Source organism: Nomascus leucogenys, chromosome 2 (genome assembly GCF_006542625.1).
Source record: "Nomascus leucogenys isolate Asia chromosome 2, Asia_NLE_v1, whole genome shotgun sequence".
NCBI lineage: Eukaryota > Metazoa > Chordata > Mammalia > Primates > Hylobatidae > Nomascus > Nomascus leucogenys.
The window spans coordinates 139,856,123-139,877,998 of NC_044382.1; the positions used below are offsets into that span (position 1 = coordinate 139,856,123).

The following is a 21,876-nucleotide window of genomic DNA, read 5'->3' on the forward strand; positions in this document are numbered from 1 at the left end:
TATTTCTCAAAGGTTTTGTTCATTCCTTTTCATTCTTTCTTCTCTATTCTTGTCTGTCTTATTTTAGAACAGTAGTCTTCAAGCTCTGAGATTCTTTCCTCTGCTTGGTCTACTCTGCTATAAACACTTCTGATTGCATTATGAAATTCTTGTGTTTTTGGCTGTATCAGATTAGTTCCATTCTTCCCTGTACTGGTTATTTTGTCTGTCAGCTCCAGCAATGTTTTATCATGACATTTAGCTTCCTTGCATGGGGTTACAACATACTCCTGTAGCTTACTGAAGTTCGTTCCTGTCCATATTCTGAATTCTACTTCTGTCATTTCAGCCATCTCAGCCTCAGACTTGTTCCAAACCCTTACTGAAGAGGTGATGCAGTCATTTGGAGGAAAGAGGGCACTCTGGCTTTTTGAGTTTTCAGCATTATTGTTCAGATTCTTTGTCATCTTTGTGGGCTTATCTATCTTTAATCTCTGAGATTGCTGACTTTTGGATTTTTTTTTTTTTAACAGACTGGCTACTTTGCTGCAGTTTGCTGGGAGTCCACTCTAGTCCCTAGTGACCTCAGATTTTCCAGTACCTGGAGGTATCACCAGTGAAGGCTGCAAAACAGTAAAGATGGCAGCCTGCCCCTTCCTCTGGGAGTTCCTCCTTGGGAGGTATGGACCTATTGCTGGCCAAATGCACCTGTAGGAGGTGGCTGGAGACCCCAGTTGGAATGTGTCACCCAGGAGGATCGGGATCAAAGACCCACTTAAAGAAGCAATCTGGCCATGCTTTCATAGAGTAGATGTGCTGTGCCAGGGTACCACTTCCACCCCTCACCACCTTCAGCTCTCCAAAGCATGGAAGCTGGAATGGCAAAGTCACCCAAACAGCAAAGATGGCAGCCTCCCCCTCCCTCTGGGGCTCTGTCCCAGGAAGTTTTCAAATCTCTGTTAACCAGAGAACATTGGTGGTGGTGGCTGGAGGCTCTGGTTGGGAGGTCCCGCCCAGTGAGGAGGAACCGATTTGGGACCCGCTTAAAGAAGTCTGGCCACATTTTGGTACAGTAGCTGTGCTGTGCTGGGTTATCCCTTCTGCCCCCAGTCAGTCTGGACTCCCCAAAGTCTGCAGGCTAGAATGGCTAAATCACCAAAACAGGAAAGATGGCAGCCTGTCCCCCTAACTCTGTCCCTGAGAGAATTCAAATCTCTGTCAGTAGGAGAACACTGGAAGAGGTGGCTGGAGGCCCAGTTGGGAGGTTCTGCGCAGTGAGGAGGAATGGGATTGGGGACTTGCTTAGAGAAGCAGTCTGATCATGCTTTCGCAGAGCAGCTGTGCTGTGCCGGGGTACTACTTCTGTCCTGGTCAGTCTGGGCTCTCCAAAGCCTGAGTTGGAGGTTTTGTTTCCCTGAGTTGGGCTGAGCTGCCCAAATAGCAAAGATGGTGGCCTGCCCTTCCCCTGGGGAACTTGCCCCAGGGAGAATTCAAATCTCTGTTGGCCAGAGAACACCAGTGGGGGTAGGCTGGAGGCCCCAGCTGGGAGGTCCTGCCCAGTGAGGAGGAACAGATCAGCGACCTGCTTAAAGAAGCAGCCTGGCCAAATTTGGGTATAGCAACAGTTCTGTGCTGGAGACTCCCTTCTGCCCCCAGTTGGTTTTGACTCCCCAAAGCCCAAAGGCTGGAATGGTTGAGTCGCCCAAACAGCAAAGATGGCAGCCCTCCCTTCCCCATAGGAACTCCGTTCCAGGTAGGTGCAACAGTGTTGCCAGTGGCTGGCTGAAATTCCAAGACAGTGGGTCTTATCCTGTGAGATGCCCTAGAAGTGGGGTCTGCAGACTGTCACTTCTTGGCCCCCTGGATTCAGCCTCCTTCCTAGGGGTGTGTATGGGGGTCTAACCTCCCACTTTGCTGGAGTTGCAGTTACTTTTGCCAGGAAGCCTGAAGCCCAAGTATGTAAAACTCCTGAGTGTCCACACATGCCTGAGCAGCTGCTCTGTGGGTCACACTGAAGGCCCTGGGGGAGTGGATTCAAAAAGGGATCTCCTGACCCAAGGGTTGCAAAGACCCATGGGAGCAGTGTGGTTTCCTGGGGTGGTACATTGACTCACCACTTCCTTGTCTGGGAGAGGTTCCCTTGGCTGCATGTTGCTCCTGGGTGGGCTGTCATTTTGCCTTGCTTTTCTCCGTCCTCTGTGTGTCAAGTTGTTTCCTTGATTACTCCCAATGAGAGTACCTGGATGTTTCTGTTGAGGGTGCTGTATTCACTTGCCTCTTTCATTCCTGTGAAAGCCATGCACCCTAGCTGTTTCTAGTTGGCCATCTTGGCCACACTCCAGTATTCTATAATGAAAATATTTGACTACACTAAAATTTAGAACTTTGGTTCCTCAAAAGATACCATGGAATGAAAAGATACAAAATAGTGGGAGAAGATATTTGCAACACATATAATCCATACAGCATTAGTATCCAGTGTTAAAAAAAAAACTTCTATAAATAAGAAAATTAGCCAGGACATGGTGGTGCACACCTGTAGTCCCAGCTCTTTGGGAGGCCAAGGTGCAGGGATCAGTTGAAGCCAGGAGTTTGAGGCTGTAGTGAGCTATGATCACACCAACAGCACTCCAACCTGGGCAACAGCAAGATCCTGTCTCTATAAAAAAAAAAATAATGCAGACAATCCCATAGAAAGCCAGACAAAGGTTGAACAGGCACTTTATAATACAGGAAATCCAAATAATCAATAAAAGGTTCTCAATCTCACTCATAATCAGATCAAGGAAAATTTAAACCACAATAAGAGACAGAATTCAACTGGCTAGCCATATGTAGAAAGCTGAAACTGGATCCCTTCCTTACACCTTATACAAAAATTAATTCAAAATGGATTAAAGACTTAAATGTTAGACCTAAAACCATTAAAATCCTACAAGAAAACCTAGGCATTACCATTCAGGACATAGGCGTGGGCAAGGACTTCATGTCTAAAACACCAAAAGCAATGGCAACAAAAGCCAACATTGACAAATGGGATCTAATTAAACTAAAGAGCTTCTGCACAGCAAAAGAAACTACCATCAGAGTGAACAGGCAACCTACAGAATGGGAGAAAATTTTCGCAACCTACTCATCTGACAAAGGGCTAATATCCAGAATCTACAATGGACTCAAACAAATTTACAAGAAAAAAACAAACAACCCCATCAAAAGGTGGGCAAAGGACATGAACAGACACTTCTCAAAAGAAGACATTTATGCAGCCAAAAAACACATGAAGAAATGCTCATCATCACTGGCCATCAGAGAAATGCAAATCAAAACCACAGTGAGATACCATCTCATACCAGTTAGAATGGCCATCATTAAAAAAACAGGAAACAACAGGTGCTGGAGAGGATGTGGAGAAATAGGAACACTTTTACACTGTTGGTGGGACTGTAAACTAGTTCAACCATTGTGGAAGTCAGTGTGGCGATTCCTCAGGGATCTAGAACTAGAAATACCATTTGACCCAGCCATCCCATTACTGGGTATATACCCAAAGGACTATAAATCATGCTGCTATAAAGACACATGCACACGTATGTTTATTGTGGCACTATTCACAATAGCAAAGAGTTGGAACCAACCCAAATGTCCAACAACGATAGACTGGATTAAGAAAATGTGGCACATATACACCATGGAATACTATGCAGCCATAAAAAATGATGAGTTCGTGTCCTTTGTAGGGACATGGATGAAGCTGGAAAACATCATTCTCAGTAAACTATCGCAAGGACAAAAAACCAAACATCGCATGTTCTCACTCATAGGTGGGAATTGAACAATGAGAACTCATGGACACAGGAAGGGGAACATCACATTCCAGGGACTGTTGTGGGGTGGGGGGAGGGGGGAGGGACAGCATTAGGAGATATACCTAATGCTAAATGACGAGTAAATGGGTGCAGGAAATCAACATGGCACATGGATACATATGTAACAAACCTGCACATTGTGCACATGTACCCTAAAACCTAAAGTATAATAATAAAAAAAAATAATAAGTTTAATCATTAAAAAAAAAAAAGAGAAAGAATTCAAATTTCTGTTGGGGGTGACTAGAGGCCCCAGTTGGAAGGTCCCACATAGTGAAGGGGAATGGATCAGGGAGCTGCTTAAAGAAGTTGTCTGGCTACACTTTGGTAGAGCAACTGTGCTGTGCTGGGGACATTTGTGCATATCAGATTGGTATAAATGAAAACATTTTGGGCCGGGCACGGTGGCTCATGCCTGTAATCCCAGAACTTTGGGAGGCTAAGGTGGGCAGATTGCTTGAGGTCAGGAGTTTGAGACCAGCCTGGCCAACGTGGTGAAACCCCGTCTCTGTCAAAAAATACAAAAATCAGCCAGGCGTGGTGGCACATGCCTGTAGTCCCAGCTACTTGGGAGGCTGAGGTAAGAGAATCGCTTGAGCCAAGAGGCAGAGGTTGCAGTGAGCTGAGATCCTGCCACTGCACTCCAGCGTGGGCAACAGAGTGAGACTCTTTCTCAAAAAAAAAAAAAAAATTGGCAATTTTAGACAATTTCATGTATTGGCAAGGATGTGGAGCAAAAGGAATTCTCAAATACTGCTAATGGAAGTATAAATTGTATGTTTGTGAAATTGTTTAACATTATCTAGGAAAGTGAATATATCCCATGATTGATTCAGCAATTTCAGTCCTATGTGTATGTGTGCATGTGCACACATATACATGCATAATCACAAATTTAGTGGCTAAATAATGCACATTTATTATCTTACAGTTCTACAGCTAAGAAATCCTAAAACCAATGTATTGGTAGGGCTGCATTCCTTTTGGAAGAATCTGTTTCTTTGACTTTTCCAGCTTCTAGAGGCCTCCTGAATTTCCTGCTTCATGGCCCCTCCCTCCATCTTTAAGCCCAGCAGTGTAGTGTTTAAAAATTTCTCTCTCCTTTGCTTCTCTCTCCTCCTTTGTCATGTCTCCTTCTCTAGATCTGACCCTCCTAATTCCCTCTTACAAGGATTCTTGTGATTCCACTGGGCCCACCTGGATAATTCAGAATAATCTTCCCATCTCAAAACCCTTAACTTAACCACATCCGCAAAAGCTACTTTTGCACGTAAAATAACATATCACAGGTTCCAGGGATTAGGACATGAACATTTTTGGGGGTGGGGAGTGTGATGTATTATTCTGTTTAATAAATACATGTTAATGTATTCATATATACGTGCACCAGGATAATGTTCATAGCAGATTTGTTTGCATTGTGGACCGAAAACAACCCCAATCTATTTATTTAAAGTTTAAAAACAGGCAAAACAAAACTGTATTGTTTAGGAATGTGTAAGGGACAAAGCTACAGACAAAACCAAGGAAGAAAAAAATTGCCAGAGATCCAGGTTAAAAAAAAAAAAGGAAAGAAAACCAAGGAAGCAATCATCATAAAAGACAGGTGAGTGGGTTACCTCTAAGGGCGAGCGGTCACGATTAGAGGACAAATATGGGGAGAGTTTTGGAGTGTTGGCAATTTTTTTTTGACTTGAGCATGGTTAATTGGGTGATTGCTTATAATTACTTGTTAAATTAGGTTAATTAGGTTTTATTTACATGTTTTATGCTCTTTTCTGCATGCATTTGTGCTCTATTTTTTTAAATTAAAAAATAAAATAAAGTAAGACTACGTTTCTTGCACTTAAAATACTGGAAAACCAAAGAGAATTTGAAAAACTTTTAGAATGAAGAGAGTTTGGCAAGATGGCAAGAACCCTTGCTTTTTCCACTGGGCCTTTCTTCCTCCCACCCTGAGGGTGCTCCATGGAGAATGCAAATCTACTTAACTGACATTCCCAAATGTCCGATGTATAGATTATGAATTTCAAGGGGAGCCTGGGGCTGTGCCATATCCTGCTGTGAGCTACAGTTTTCCAGCCTCTAGAGCCATCTTAACATGGTGCCTGCCTGGTGTCTACTCCCCAAATATGTGCTCCAACCCCTGCCCAGGCCTCGTAGTGCTAGAGAGGATATTGACATGGCCACTCCATGGAAACCTCCAGGGCTGGTATGACACCTTAATAAACAAAAAGGGAAGATTGCGGGTACAGAGGGGACCCGCAGGAAGACAGGTGTTTCCTTCTGGGTGGTAGGGAGGCTGAGAGGGCCATCCAGAGTAGGGACCATGAACTGGGGTCTCAACATGAAGACTCGTTCATCAGATCTCAAGGGGGCAAGGCCCCCAGGCTGAAGGAGGACTAGGGGTCAGGGTGGGGAGGACGCTGGGATTGGCTGGGTGCTGTCTCTGTGCTGAGAGATTTGGGTGGTGGGAAACCTTGTAAAGAGTCTCAGGGTCTATTGCGAAAACATCCAGACTAGACTTTTTTCATGTGATAAAATATACATAACATAACCATTTTTAAGTGTACAATTCATTGGCATGAAGTACATTCACATTCTTGTGCAACCATCACCACCATCTACCTCCAGAATGGTTTCATCTTCCCAAACTGAAACTCTGTACCCATTAAATATAAACTCTTCATCCCCCAGCCCCCAGCCCCTGGTAACAACTACTCTACTTTCTAGCTCTGTGAATTTAAATACTTTAGGTATTTCATATAAGTGGAGGCAGGCTGAGCATGGTGGCTCACACCTGTAATCCCAGCACTTTGTGACGGTGAGGCACGCAGATCACTTGAAGTCAAGAGTTCGAGACAAGCCTGGCCAACATGCTGAAACCCTGTCTCTACTAAAAATACAAAAATTAGCCAGGCATGGTGACTCATGCCTGTAGTCCCATCTACTCAGGAGGAGGCTGAGGCATGAGAATTGATTGAGCCTGAAAGGTGGAAGTTGCAGTGAGCCAAGATCGCGCCACCGCACTCTAGCCTGAGCAACAGAGTGAGGACTCTGTCTTAAATAAATAAATAAATAAATAAATAAATAAATAAAAGCATATAATATTTGTCATTTTGTGTTGACTGATTTCATTTAGCACAATGTCTTCAAAGTTAATCCATATTGTCACATGTCAGAATTTCCTTTCGTTTTAAGGTTGAGTAATATTCCACTTATATACATACCACATTTTGTTTATCCATTTCTCTACTGATGGACATTTGGGTTGTTTCTACCTTTCAGCTATTGTGAATAATGCTGCAGCTACAGACTGAGTATCTGTGCCTCAATATTCTTACATTGAAACCTAAGCCTTAATGTGATGGTATTTGTAGGTGAGGACTTTAGGAGGTGATCAGGTCATGAGAGCACAGCCCTCATGAATAAGCTTAGGCCTTTATAATAGACACCTCAGAAAACTCCCTTACACCTTCTTCGATGTGAGATTATAGCAAGAAGATGGCTGTCTATGAAGCAGAAAGTGGGTCCTCACCGGACACCAAATCTTCTGGTTCCTTGATCTTGAACTTCTAGCCTCCAGAACCATGAGAAATAAATTTCTGTTCCTGAATAGCCACTCAGTATGGTATTTTATTATAGCAGCCCTAACGGGATAAGACAGCCACTATGAACATTGGTGTGTGAATACAGGCTAGATGTTTCAAAGTGAAATACTAAGGCAATTTCAGTTAAGAAAACAACCATTGGAGAGGCCAGTACAGTTACAATTACCAAGACCAGAGAGAGACCCAGGAACTCCAAGTCCATCTCCTACCTGCTGTCAGTGACCTCATGGCCCTGTTGGCACAGGCATCTCTGCAGAAATGAAGTGTGGTCGTTCCAGGCCACGGGCTTTTCAATAGCAGCTAAAACTTCATCCCAGCCTCATGGAATACTGTACACGTTCAGTGGAGTGACAAGAATGTGACTCAGTAGATAAATCTGAAAGTTTTCCGAGTTGAAAAAGTCCATCGCAAACCTGCAAGATCCCGTATGCAAGAAAATGCTTAGAAAACGTTAGTGCTCAATAGTAAAGCAAATGTTTCAAACTAAACTCCTACAAATGAAGCCAAACGTAAGGTTCTATGTACAGACGGGAGACTCACCAATCAGGTACAGCAGAGAGATCCTCACCACAGTGAGGTTTGCCTGGACCCATCCTGGTTTTTTAAAGCTAAAAGTCCTTTGTACTGGGAACCCCCTCAGGCCAGGGCAAATCTCTTGTGCTCTTGGGCTTCACAGGGCCTTCCGCAAAGATGTCTCTGCCGTACTTGCCCCTGGGTGCCTGCAGGGGAAATACACACAGTGAGCAGGGAGTTCGTAATCGCCATAATCGCAGCCACCTGTAGGAAAATAGCCTGTTGCGTGGCAAGAGTGACGCCATCTTGAAGCAAAACCACCATTGTGACTGACATTTGACTCCTGAATACCAAGGTGTTCGGCAGCAAGGTCAACAAACAATGCGTGCAGTGTAGATAAACTCTTGTAAAGATGCTTACCTAACTCCCCCAGAGGTTAGGGGTTTTGCAAGAGTGTCTAAGATATGAACAGTTGCACATGCATTTATCCTAAAAGCTTGCCGTATTAAGAGTACTTTCTGGAGGACAAGTGTGGGGATCCACCGTCTTGGCTGCCAGAGACATCACTTCCGTTCCTAAGTCCCTATTAAATGCTTCCTTCTGAGAAACTGGAGTTTTCAGACTTTTACTTCAGCCTCTTATTACTTCAGCCTCTCAGCTCCCTCGGCCTTCCGGGGTGGGTGTGCGTTAGACCTGCTCACCGCAGAAGCTATGTAAATTAAAGGATGGCAACAGCAACAAGCCAAGCAAAGCCGATCTCCGCTAGCATGCATGAGGTGCCTTTGCATGAGTGAGAATTCGCCCTTTAAGTGGAGGAATTACAGAAAGACACTTTTCCTCCTGGATGATACACTCTTGTGCTCAGCGCATGTCGAGGTCTGGCTTATGACCCTCTCACCGCTGAAGCTCAAAGCCCTTTTGGAAGACTCAATGCATGTGATTATGTGGGAAGAGCACTCTGGAGAGGTCTGAGTAAGAGGCAAGTGAACTTGTCCTGGAGCTCCTGTGAAACACAGAGCCCTGCAGCCCCCACTCCCTGCATCAGGAGTAGGGTTTATAAAGGCCCCGAGGTATTCTCATGGGCCTGCTCCTTTGCCCTGGAAGTGGACACCGTCAGAAGGTGCAAAGTCTGTAGAATGCAGAGCCTACATGAAGAGGTGCAGTGAGACCTGTCCTGTGTGGTCCAGGCCTGTGTCATGGAACACTGTCCTTCAGACTTCTGGGTCAGTCTCCCCTTAATGCCCAATTACATACAACACGAGCCCCAGCCTGCTGGGACCACATAGCACTCCCGTGATCCGGGGCCCTGTGGCTTCCTCTTTCTCTGACCACTACTCAGGGCTCTTGGCACTTACGCTCCAGGCTGCTTGTCACACTTCCCCTGCTGCTGCAACTCGGAGCTACCCACTGTACGGACTGGAAACCAAGCAGTAGGGGGTGGGCATCACCCCTGCACTCACAATTCCTGAGCCAGGTCTCCAGGCCTGAGATAGGGGGCCCTACCTGGGGATTTAAGAAAGTGGATCCAAGCTCTGCAAAGGAGAAGACCTCTGGCATCTTCTTGAGCTGAGTCCTGATGAAAGAGCAGGCCTGGGAGGAGGGCTTTCTCTGAGAACAGAGGGTGATGGTCCAGGGGCTGAAGGATTTTAGCTCCCCAAAGAAGTGCCCTGGAGGAAGGTGTGTGTGAGTCAGAGCAGTGAACATTTGTCCAAACTCTCCTCTCTCAGTCTCAGGGACTTCCACTTTAGCAGGAATGAAAGGTTATCGACACCTGACAGGTCTCCTTGGGGAAAGGTTAGTCAGGCGTCTGAATGGGGAGGCAGGTGCATGGGAATAGCTGGCTTTGAGTGAAGGGCATGGGGGAGCTGCAGCAGGGCTGTGGGCAGCTGGTTTAGGTGCTCTGCACCTGCACGTGGCTGTGGCAGGCCTGGAACCTGGGGGGCACACACAGAACACTTTGTTTTTTCCAATCACCAGCCACAACTGTGATGGCTCTAGAGGACAGTTAACTAGTAAGGAGGCAACACCACAGTTGCCTGGTGTCTGTAGTTGGCGTCCTTTAGATGGAGACTGACGGCAGGGTTTTAGAGTGTAGAAACTGCATTTATCCTAAAAGCTTGCCATATTGAGTACTTTCTGGAGGACAACTGTGGGGATCCACCGTCTTGGCTGCCAGAGACATCAGTTCCATTCCTAAGTCCCTATTAAATGCTTCTTTCTAAGAAACTGGCGTTTTCAGACTTTTACTGAAAAGGAAAAAGGGGCAGAGAGCAGTGGCTCACGCCTGTAATCCCAGCGCTTTGGGAGGTCGAGGCAGGTGGATCACTTGAGGTCAGAAGTTTGAGACCAGCCTGGCCAACATGGTGAAACCCCATCTCTACTAAAAATACAAAAATTAGCCGGGCGTGGTAGCACGCACCTGTAGTCCCAGCTACTCAGGAGGCTGAGGCACAAGAATCGCTTGAACCTGCGAGGCAGAGGTTGCAGTAAGCCGACATTGTGCAACTGGACTCCAGCCTGGGCAACAATAGTGAGACTCCATCTCAAAAAAAAAAAAAAAAAAGAAAAGAAAAAAGAAAAAAAGAAAGTGGGGGCACGTTTCATCTCACATGGTACGGGTCGCATGCTTCTTATCTGGTAGACCCCCAGGGATAGTTCCAAGGAGGTTGAGGAGGGCAGGAAGGGAGAGAGAGAATCAAAGTCTTAAATAGGGGTGAGGGAGTTTTGGCGGGGCAGGGATCCCAAAATAAAAAAGACTCATTGTTCCCTGAACTGGAAGGAGCCCTAGGAATCCTCAGTGGGGATTTCCACAGGAAGAAAACTGACTTGTTCGTCTCCTGGGTCCTGGTCCCAGGCAACCAACTGTAAATCAGTGGAGGGCCAACAGCAGAGGTGACGTGAGCAGAGAGGCGTCCATAAAGGCTGCTCTGACAACTGGGAGACATGCAGTGGCAGAACCTGGGCCTGAGAGCTGTGGTGAGAACCAAGGCGGCCTGGCCTGGACCAGGATGGGGGAGTCCATGGGAGCGATGAGAAGCAGACGGCGAAGAGAGACCTTCAGAGGCTTGTGTGGGCAGTGGGGAGAGGAGCGAGCAGGTGGAGCAGGAGTGATGGGGGTAACTGAGCCAGGGAGAACGAGCAGGGTCTGGGTGGGCCCACTCAGGGCATAAGCTAGGGAAATACCATGAAAATCCCCAAAGACAGAGTCCTGAGAGGAATCCAAGCTGTGGCATGAAAGAAATTAACTGTGGAGCATGGAAATTGCAACCCAGACCCAAATCAAATGGAGAAGCCTTCTAGAAATGCAGCACTGCTGACAAAGGGACCCTCTACAAAGTGCTCACTTTCCCAGAGGAGAAGCAACTTTCTGAAATCTGAGAGAGAAATGTAGATGCTCCCGTACCTGCTCTGAGCTCTGCTCAGAGACTCCTAAGAGGGCTAGCTTATTAAAAGAAAATAATTTCACAACAAAGTGAGTAACAGTTAAGTAATCTGCAACATAAATACACATGATTGTCAGTATCCCTGAGGTGAAAACTGAGTGGCTCACTCCAGAGCTAAACTTTCAACCGCTGACGTCTGTAACAAGGAGTGGAGTATTCCTGGGATATCGAGAAGGAATATTAGTGACCCAGGACCTGAGCCCAGGTCTCAGGCCTGGGAGTTCAAGAGCCTGAACAAAGCCATGAGAGAATTGGTTAGTAGCAAGAGCCCAACATCACCCAGGGTCCGCGGGAAGCTATTCAATAAGTTATTAAAATTGCTTTCTTCGATGTGCAGCTGCTGTTTTTCCCTTGAAGAAACCAGAACATTGGGTCAGGTGTAGAGAAGGTGGAAGGGTTGTGCCAGGTACCTTGCTCAGCCTGGGGCAGTGGGCATCCCAGCCCGGGTGGCAGTTTCCCTGGGGTGTGGGTGTGGAGATGGGCAAGGTTTGCAGGAGTTCCTGTGGGCCACAGACAAAAGAGGCCAGTCAGCTTCTGGAAGCCGAAAAGACCAGGAGAGCCCTTTGAAAAAACTGAGAAGGTCCTGGGTGGTGGTTCTGGCCCAGCCCTGGAGGGGCCGCTGGCAGTGGAGAGGGTAAGAACCTGGGGGACGGAGGTGGAGTGGAAATGCTGCTCCTGTTTGGGAAAGGGCAGGACAAGGGCAGGTGCTCTTACCTGGAATGGGTTCTTCTGGGAACACAGAGACTCTAGTGACAGAGGGATGCTCCCCAGCCTCACACGCCTCAATCGTCTTTGGATTGTTCCACATGGATAAAGAAGATGAGGTTTAAAGGGCTTTGAGGTGCTCAGTAAGGCAGCCAGGTTAGGCTTCGGAAAGGTGGTGTTCTACAGGGGCCAAGTGTGTGTGGTACAGCCAGGAAGGGCTGTCCTCGTGGCCTTGTTTGCCATTCCCCTGCCTCCTTTCTGAGGTGGCCTTCACTAGTTCCCCCATCACCTCCCCCAGCTCTGTCCTGCCCAGGCCCCAGGAGGAACCCAGCTGCTTTCAGGGCAGAGCAACCAAGCAGATCACAGCACAGTCTGACACACGCTGGCAGGGCAGGGACCATCATTCCTCCTGGCTCCAGGTGCACTGGGCAAGGGCCCGGGGTATAGGGGCACTTTCTGAACCAGCTTCCAGGATGCAAAAAGAAGGAGGTCAGCTGTGCCAATGTGAATATTACAATCCCCACACTTGGCGAAGCACATCTACCACACACATCCTCCATGAGGCAAAGATAGGCTGGTGGATGAAACTGCAGTGAAGATGCCAGATAAAGGTTGACTCAGGTGTGACCCTGCAGGTGCACCTCACCCAAATGTGCCCAAGCCCAGAGCAGTGACCAGCAATACAATGGCAGTGATGACTGGTAGGGAGGGCAGTGGGACTTCGGGGCTGTGTGCTCACCTCAGGATCCATTGCTCCTGGATCTCACCTTTCTGCAGGGGAAGAGCAAGAACACATGAGTGCCTGGCCTGGGGCTGAGCGGAGCTGTTCCTACCCTGTGCCCATCTGGCACCAGCTACTCATAGAGGGCATGCTCAGGTGCCACTGGATTTCAAGGATGATGTTCAAGAAGTTGTCTTTAGTCTGGATTCTAATGGCCACTGTGGGTAGGGGCTTTTGGAGGCTGAGGGGAAGAAGGATGAGGAGGAGGGGGAGGCAAAATGGTCTCCACATATGTGTACTGCTGGGAGGTACCGTGGTCTTCCCTAACCTGTGTGGATATGAAGTGGCCTGGCCCACATCCTCTGTAAAGGCCCAGCATGGGGGAGGGTGGTGCAGGAGATTCAGGGAGTGTGGGGGTTGGGGGGATGATGAGGTGTGGGGAGAAGCCCCAGATGGACTGATACTCTTTTCTGATATGGAACGTCCACGACAAACACATCAACTTATTCATCATTTTCTGTAAAGAAAAGATCAGTAAGGCTGGAAAAAATGTAAAAGGTTTCTCCTCACCTCAACAAGGAAGATAAGACAGAGTGGGCATGGCTGAGAAGCAGCCTGGCTCTGAGCTCACCTGGGCCTGTCTGTGTCCCTGCCTAGCTAGCATCTGGTCCTGCCCTTCCCTGGACAGCTCTGACCTGCAGCTGCCCACCCAGGCCGGCCCTTCCCCTCTCTCCCTGGGAGGCAGACAAGACTTTGCATGGCAACATCATCCACACAACTAATGCTCCATGTGAAGTCTCCCCCACTTAAGAGAGCATTTCCTGAGGGCCTGGACTGCCGTGTTCTTAGCATTTATGCCCCAACCTTGTCACCTCACAGTTTGGGGGCAGCTTCTTTGAGAACAGGGAGCTCTTGGTTTTGTCTGCGATAGATATGATAAATGCAATAGGAATGCATCTTCCAAAGCTTTGTATTCCAGGTGGGTAACAAGAGAGTGACAGACGCTGAAAGCCCATAACTTATTAATAACAATAGGAACGATATGGCCACCCCAGCTACCCAGATATTGGAGACCTCGATTGAGGCCAACAGATGAAGCACCTGCAGCCCCAAACCCAGCGCTCCCTAGGGAGCACTTCTTCTGTGGCATGCCTGGCTCCAGATCATCCTTTAGGTCATAGCTGTCCTTTCCTCCTGTCTTCTCTGATAGTGCAGGCTGGATGAGGCTGCCTCATTTCTGGGCTTCCGCCTCCCACAGGCATATCATTCTAAACGGGGATTCTCCAACTGTCTTCTCTATTAGACTGGGCCTGGGATGGGGGTGCTCTGCACAGACTGGGCCCCAAGGAAGCCATGTCCCTGCAGCAGCGGATAGAAAGGCAAGGGTGCACAGATGACGGCTGTGTAGGTCTTGGGGACGGAGTGCAGAGCCAGGTTGGGAGAGGAGGCCAGGGCTCTCCAGCTGGGCCCCCTCGGTGGCTTTTTCCTGAGCTCTCTGCTCAGGTGAGCAGGGGATATCTGACGTCACTGCTTGGCTGGCCAAGAACCCTGAGCTGCCTTCTCTGGTGACAAAACCAGGCGATGTCATCAGGGCCACCAGCAGAAACACAACTGAGGTCATGGGCAGACTAAATCTGACACTTGCAATGCCATGGAGAGGGTGGCAGAGGAGCTCGTCACAGTGACTGAGGCCCAGGTTCTTGCCTGTGGCGGCTACCCCAGAAAATTCCACTAGGCCTGTGGAGGTGAGTGATAGGAAGACGGAGGCATGTACCTCTGGTTGGACTGGACCCTGAGGGACAGGACTTCCAACACTGTGGCCCACTCCGTAGGGATGGGGTCAGGCCCACAGCGATCCATTAGACAGGGGTCCAGAGACCCCTCCTGAAACCTCCAGGGCTTTGGCAGACCCCGGGCTGCAGTCTTGGGCTGGCTTTCCTGTCCGGGCCCTGTCACAGCCTCCCTCATGCCTGCCCCAGGGGTGGGCATGTGTGCTCATTTCCCTTCTTGAAAGCAATCAGCCCAGCCCACAAAGGAGGGTTCCCCTAAGCCCGGCTGGGTTGACGCAAAGGCCTGGGGTGGAATCACCATCTTACAAGGGACCAGGTCTCTCCCCAAGGCCTGGCAGGACTGTGGCCTCTGGAGGAGGGAAGTGGTGCCTATGATTTTGCATGAAGCTCCTATACAGTCAAGGCAAACCTCGAAGGAGACCCCCAGGATGACCCAGGCTGTGCCTCGGTCCAAGGGCTCACGGAAGCGCTGTGGTGGCAAACTACCCAGATATCCTTGGCAGCCCCTCCTGAATGAGGTTTGCTTTTAGGAACACGTCCCTCCATTCCTCCCTGGTTCATTGAACAGCAGCAGGTATTGGGCCGCAGTCACTGGGCCTCTCTGGGGGCCGGGGCTGCACCACCTCCTACCTCCTTTGCTCTGCCCAGCTGGCCTCCCTGCCCATCCCAGCCTCCTCCCATGGCCCCACACCCTGCCTCTGGGGCCTTCCATTCCATATTCTTGCCTACCCTGGGTCCTCCCAACCTCCTCGGCCTCCGACCCCAGGCTGCCAGCCCCTCAAGGTCACCTCCAAGTAGTCACAGCTCAAGCCACCATACCTCACCACCCTTATTGCCTCTAGCCCCACCTCAGGGGCTGACTTGACCTCTATTTCACAGAGAACACAGAAGCCATTGTCCCCTCCCACCACAAACCTGTGGACCAACCGGGCCCACCCCACTGCACCTACCCCACCAGATGGACTGGGCCACCCAGGCAGCCTTTCCCTGAGCTCTCTGGGAGGAGCCCGTGACAGCTGATGGTGGGGCACTGCCTGTGCACTGCCAGCCGGCCATCTCACCCACTCCCAGCTCACCTCCATCAGAGAGGAAAGAGCTCAAACTTCTGTGTGGAAGGTGCGTCTCTGACCCCGTGACTCCTCTGGCTGCCCCATCCCCCTCTTTGCTTCAAAATAAAACTTCAAAGAATCTTCTACCTTCCGTCTCACCGTCACTCGCTTTTCAGCCCACTGCCAGTGGCTTTGCCCCACCATACACTGAAACTATTCCGCCAGAGGCCTCAGGGATCTCCCCATCAGTAATCGGAGTGGTTACGTCTCATCCTCACCCTGCTGTCCCCTCCTGCCACGCGGCATCATCCCTTAAGGCCGTCATTGTACGATGCTGCCCAGGGGGTGCTCAGCCTCTGGGTTGGACTGTTCCGCTTATCTCAGTCCCAGTGATGTCACTTCCTAGCTACATCAGCTCAGCTTCTCTGAGACTCAGTTTCTTCATGCAGAAAATGGCGCTAATAACAGTACCTGCCTCACAGTTCATCATGAGGATTAAACAAGTTCAGCCATGAAAAGAACTTAGTTCCCCACGCTTCACAAGTGCCACTCAATAGAAGTCAGCTGTGAGAGCGCTTCCCTCCACCCAGTCCTCTCCACCCCGTAAGAACCTACCTAGTCCAGCTTCCCACCACCTATCTTCCAGAGGACTCCCAATACCCCCTCACTGGCCACCCTGCTGCCTTGACCCTTCTCATTCATTCCCCCATAGCAGGTGCACCTGAGCTTCACCACACCTCCCCTGGTTGAAAACCCCGCAAGTCCTCCAATGCTCCTAGCATGAAGCCTCAACCTCTTTTGCCTTTAATAAACTATGTGTGTGTATACATATATATTTTATATATATATATATATAATTTTTCTGGAGAGATGGTCTCACTCCAATGCCCAGGCTGGAGTGCAGTGGCACAATCACAGCTCACTGCAGCCTCGACCTCCCAGGCTCAGGTGGTCCTCCCACAACAGCCTCCCAAGTAGCTGGGACCACAGGTGTGCACCCCCATGCCTGGCTAATTTTTTGTATTTTTTGTAGAGACGAGGTTTCACCAAATTGCTCAGGCTGGCATATAATCATTTCTAAAACGAGACAAACGCTACAAATGTCAAGATTTATAATACTACTACTCGGGATTTTGTGTGCATGTGTGGTTACAACACAGAGTCTTGATTTTTAAAGAAACAAAAAAAAATACAGGAATGTTTTGTCTCCACAGCTTTAAATTCATTGAACTTTAAAATTCCCTAGAAAAGCCCACTTACATTAAAAAAAAAAAACAGCTTTTCTCTATAAGGAATCACATTATTTGTGTACAAGTCCCCAAAACATTTATATAGACAGTAACACCAAGGTACAGTTGAGTATGCAAGGAAAAAACTCTGGGTCCATGGGGCAACAGGGGACCCTACCGGAGCTAAGATTGCTGAGGTGGTTAGATCAGAGCCCCTCGAATGTCACTGAATCACCGAGGATCTTGTCAAAATGCAATTTTTGATTCAGAAAGTCTGGGCTGGGGCCTGAGGGTTGGCACCACTAACAAGCTCCCAGGCAGTAATGACCTGCAGGTCTGGGACCACAGGAAGGGTAGCAAGACTTGAAATCTGTCTCCCTACAAGACTGAGCTGCTAGTGGAGGTTACCATGTCTGTTTTATTCACAGCAAGTGCTTTGTAGACGTCTGTTGAATGAATCGTGCCTACCGAGTACGCAACCTGGTCCTAAGGCTCCCCTGTGTTGTGTTGACTTGTGCCTGTCAGACTCCACTCTGGGTCCAGAACCTAGGGCTCCTCCTGGTCTAGGGCCCAGCCTGGGGCTGAGCCAGGAGCGCATATCAGCTACAGAAATTATCCTCACAGCATGGCCTTGAGTCACAGCCTCTTCACCTGCCTCCCCACAGCCACATCCTGGTCCTTGTCTTCACCTGATCTGCTTATGCTCAGAAGCCCAAAGCACCCAAATTCCCCTGCCTCAGCATAACCTCCTATCCCCCATCCCCCACACTGATCACAACACACCGCACCACGACCCAGACCCTGGCCTTTCCTTCCTGCTCTCCTCTCCTTCCCACCTGGGGCCAGTCATCTTGAAGAAGTCTTCCACACGCCCCCATCACACTCATCCCTTTACCAAAAGCCCCTACCCCATGGGATGCGTCAGGCAGGCCCCAAGACAGGCCCGTATCAGGAGGACACCTCTCCTCTCAGGGGCTGCCCTCTGGGATAACCACCCCCGCCCTTCTGGGTTTCCTGCTTCCTATCTGGCTGCAGCTTCTCACGTCCCTTGTGGATTTCCCCATGGTCTGTCCCCACTCACATCCCCTCTCTGTAAACTTTGCCTACTGGGCCTGGCAAATCCATGCTCAGCACAGACGGGGATCGAGACCTCTCAATACAACCGTCTCCTGCCAATCCCTGCCCCAGCAGCCTGAGGCCCAGTCTGAAACCAGGGAGTTGCTCTCCTTTCTTCTCCCCTCCCTTGACCTCACCCCTCGGACCATGCCAATTCTACCTCCTAAACCTACCAGGCCAGCCCCTCCCCCAGCTCCCAGTGACAGTGTCCTCAAGAGCTCCTGTCCTCAGGTACCTGAGCTCAGCTCTCAGTGCTACAAGAGAGACTGCCAGGGGCTGCAGCCAGGCCTCCTGCAGGGGCTGAGTCCCACAGCACAGGGAACAGCCATGCCACTGCTAGCAGACCAGTAAGAGAATGGCCACCTGGGGCCTGAGCGCCCTTGGCCACCCACCAGAAACAAAGTGTCAAGGAGAAGCTGCCCGAAGCCCATGGGACAAACCACTGGGGACTGGAACACCAGTAATTCTGTATTGGGAGGGGGCACCAAGAGATGTGCTTCTCAGAGTATGAGGCTGCACGTGGATGTTTAGCAGCGTGACCGGCTACCAGACAAACTCTCATCTGTTCCAGTGGCCTCCTGGCCACCCACCAGGACCAAGCAGGGCAGGCAGCAGAGGGCCAGGGTAGTCCAGGTGATGGCAGATGAGATCCCACTGGGCAGGAGGCCTGAGTGAGCTGAGTCAGGCTTCCCCCTCCTGCCACAGGGGTCCTCTCACCTGCTGCCATGCTTCCCATCTCTCATCCTCCTTGACAAGATGAAGTGATACCCTTTAAGTAATCTTTTTTCTTGTTTCACTGATCTTGAGTACTAGAAAGTCATGGATGAATAATTACATCTGTGGTTTTCTATGGAGGTTCCATGTCAGATAAAGATCCTTCCGACGCCTGCCTCACACCCCCCCCCCCACCCAACCACCGCCTCGCCCAGGGTTGTGGGCACTGTGCTGCTGCACATATAAGGCGGGAGGCTGTTGCCAACTCTTCAGAGCCCCACGAAGGACCAGAACAAGACTGAGTGCCTCCTGCCGATCCAAACATGAGCTGCCTGCCCGTCCTGCTCTTGCTCCAACTCCTGGTCAGCCCCGGACTCCAAGCTCCCATGACCCAGACAATGTCCTTGAAGACAAGCTGGGTTAACTGCTCTAACATGATCGATGAAATTATAACACACTTAAAGCAGCCACCTTTGCCCTTGCTGGTGAGTAGCTGGAATAAGACTGGCCTGTAGCAGAGAGGGGTGGTGGCTGCTTCAGGCCAACAGGCCTCATGGGCCTCTCTCTCCCTTCACCCCCACAGGACTTCAACAACCTCAATGGGGAAGACCAAGACATTCTGATGGTAAGAGCTCAGCCCGTGGATCCCAATCCACTTCCTGCCTGGGTGACTTCAGCCATGTCATTGCATCTTACCTAGCCTTGCTTTCTTCATCTGTAAAATAGGGTTAATAGCACCTATCTCAGTGGGATTGTTATGACAATCAAATGACACAACGTGCATAATGTTCTGGCCCAGCATCTGGCACTGGAGTTCAATACATGGCCATAGCCATGGCTATAATAATAAAAATGACTTTTAAATTAGAAAATGAAAAGGCAGTTCTAGGTGAGGAATACCAAGGGCCTTAAGTTTTCGGTAGGGCAGACTCTGGACTGACAGACAGAAATTTCCCCCACAGATGTGCCAGCTTCTTTTTCCCTTAAAAAACTGAGTTTATATTTTCCACCCTCATTGGCTGTGGCATTATCATTTACAGTTATTTTTCATGGTTCCAGTTGGTTGCAGTGGTTCTGTCTCACCTTTGCATGACATTTCTTGGGTCAAACAAGAAGTGGAAGCCTTTGCTGAGTTCCTGGGCCATCTGTGTTTGGGGCACTCACAGGTCACACGCTGCACCCGTTTCCATGCTGGGGTCTCTGTGATTTTCTTCTTGATTTCTAGGAGACTTTAATTCAGTCAGGGCATGAACACTGTTATCAGCCTCTGAGCTACAAATACTTCCCTTGGAAAACCCCCTGCCTTTTGCAGAGCTTCTTTTTGGAGATATTTTTTCCCCCGAGTGCAGAAAGATCCACCTAGGTACCCCCTCCCCACCCTTTTTTTTTTTTTTTTTGAGACAGAGTCTCACTCTGCTGCCCAGGCTGAAGTGCAGTGGCATGATCTCAGCTCACTGCTACCTCTGCCTCCTGAGTTCAAGCGATTCTCCTGTCTCAGCCTCCCGAGTAGCTAGGATTACAGGTGTGCACCACCACTCCCATTTTTGTATTTTTAGTAGAGACGGGGTTTCACCATATTGGTCAGGCTGGTCTTGAACTTGACCTCAAGTTATCTGCCTGCCTCAGCCTCCCAAACTGCTGGGATTACAGGCTTGAGCCACCACGCCCAGCTCACCTAGGCCCTTTGTGTAGCTCACATGGAGCCAGAGACTGGGGGCTTGAGGAAACCAGGTCCTGCCTGCCACTCACTTCTAGGCCTGTGCCCTTGGGCAGGGACCCACCTGAGGCAAGAACAGGACTAGGAGGGAACTCGAGGAGGTCCCCAACAGTGGGCTTGGGAAACTGTGGGGGTGACTTCCACCTGCTTGTGGGAGGGATACTCCGTAACCTTTCCCCCTTAAGTGTATTCTCTGCCCCGTTAGGAAAATAACCTTCGAAGGCCAAACCTGGAGGCATTCAACAAGGCTGTCAAGAGTTTACAGAATGCATCAGCAATCGAGAGCATTCTTAAGGTATGTGAAGCTGTTGAGGGTTTGGGATCCCTGTGTTGGCCCTGCCCTGCCTCTGGGGAGGACAGCAGGGCCCACTCCCTTTCCAAGGGAATCTCTGACCATCTGCTTTGGTCTCTTTCCACAGAATCTCCCCCCATGCCTGCCCATGGCCACGGCCGCACCCACGGTAAGCTGTCCCCCAAGATGCCCCTGTCATGGCTTGCTCCTCAGCTGGTCTTCACCATTACAGCCTGGACTTACCTAATGCCACCTTCTTGGTTTCTTTATAGCGACATCCAATCCGTATCAAGGACGGTGACTGGAATGAATTCCGGAGGAAACTGAAGTTCTATCTGAAAACCCTTGAGAATGAGCAAGCTCAACAGATGACTTTGAGCCTTGAGATCTCTTGAGTCCAACGTCCAGCTCGCTCTCTGGGCCGTCTCACCACAGAGCCTCAGGACATCAAAAACAGCGGAAATTCTGAAACCTCTGGGTCATCTCTCACACAGTCCAGGACCAGAAGCATTTCACCTTTTCCTGCGGCATCAGATGAATTGTTAATTATCTAATTTCTGAAATGTGCAGCTCCCATTTGGCCTTGTGTGGTTGTGTTCTCATTTTTATCCCATTGAGACTATTTATGTATGTCTGTATTTATTTATTTATTTATTTATTGCCTTCTGGAGCGTGAAGTGTATTTATTTCAGCAGAGGAGCCATGTCCTGCTGCTTCTGCAAAAAACTCAAGAGTGGGGTGGGGAGCATGTTCATTTGTACCTCGAGTTTTAAACTGGTTCCTAGGGATGTGTGAGAATAAACTAGACTCTGAACAACTGCTTTGTTACCAGTGTCTCAATTTGACTCGGAACTTAGCGACCATTTTAGGGGAGACTGGTGTGCCACGAATACTGGGTGGCTTGATCCTGCCACGTGGATGCTGTCTAGGTGAGCTTGTTCTCACACTGCCCTCCTGCCACCCCCATTTCCAGAAAGGTGATGATAACCCTAGCAATCTTGAATATCCACAGAACTGCTACCAGGTACCAGGAGCCGTTCTGAGCATTTCACCTGTGCTATCTAACTTATTCCTCACCCCAACCAAGAGTGTGTTTTCTCCGTTTCATGGGAAACTGAAGTTCAGCGTGGT

General features: G+C 49.3%; 1 protein-coding gene across 1 annotated transcript; it reads left to right on the forward strand.

The window, feature by feature from the left end:
• Positions 1–19,004: 19,004 nt before the first annotated feature.
• On the forward strand, positions 19,005–21,561 carry IL3 (interleukin 3). The gene is made up of 5 exons (XM_003259929.2): positions 19,005–19,221; positions 19,320–19,361; positions 20,659–20,748; positions 20,873–20,914; positions 21,018–21,561. Exons 1-5 carry the CDS (start codon positions 19,060–19,062, stop codon positions 21,138–21,140), a joined length of 459 nt encoding a protein of 152 aa, XP_003259977.2. The 5' UTR covers positions 19,005–19,059; the 3' UTR covers positions 21,141–21,561.
• Positions 21,562–21,876: the final 315 nt, after the last annotated feature.

What these genes read in the sequence shown, in the direction of transcription:
- IL3 (XM_003259929.2), top strand. Translation starts at nt 19,060, where the DNA reads ATGAGCTGCCTGCCCGTCCTGCTCTTGCTCCAACTCCTGGTCAGCCCC. An exon ending in AGCCACCTTTGCCCTTGCTG is followed by an intron (nt 19,222 to 19,319) that starts GTGAGTAGCTGG and finishes TCACCCCCACAG; the next exon opens with GACTTCAACAACCTCAATGG. An exon ending in AAGACCAAGACATTCTGATG is followed by an intron (nt 19,362 to 20,658) that starts GTAAGAGCTCAG and finishes CTGCCCCGTTAG; the next exon opens with GAAAATAACCTTCGAAGGCC.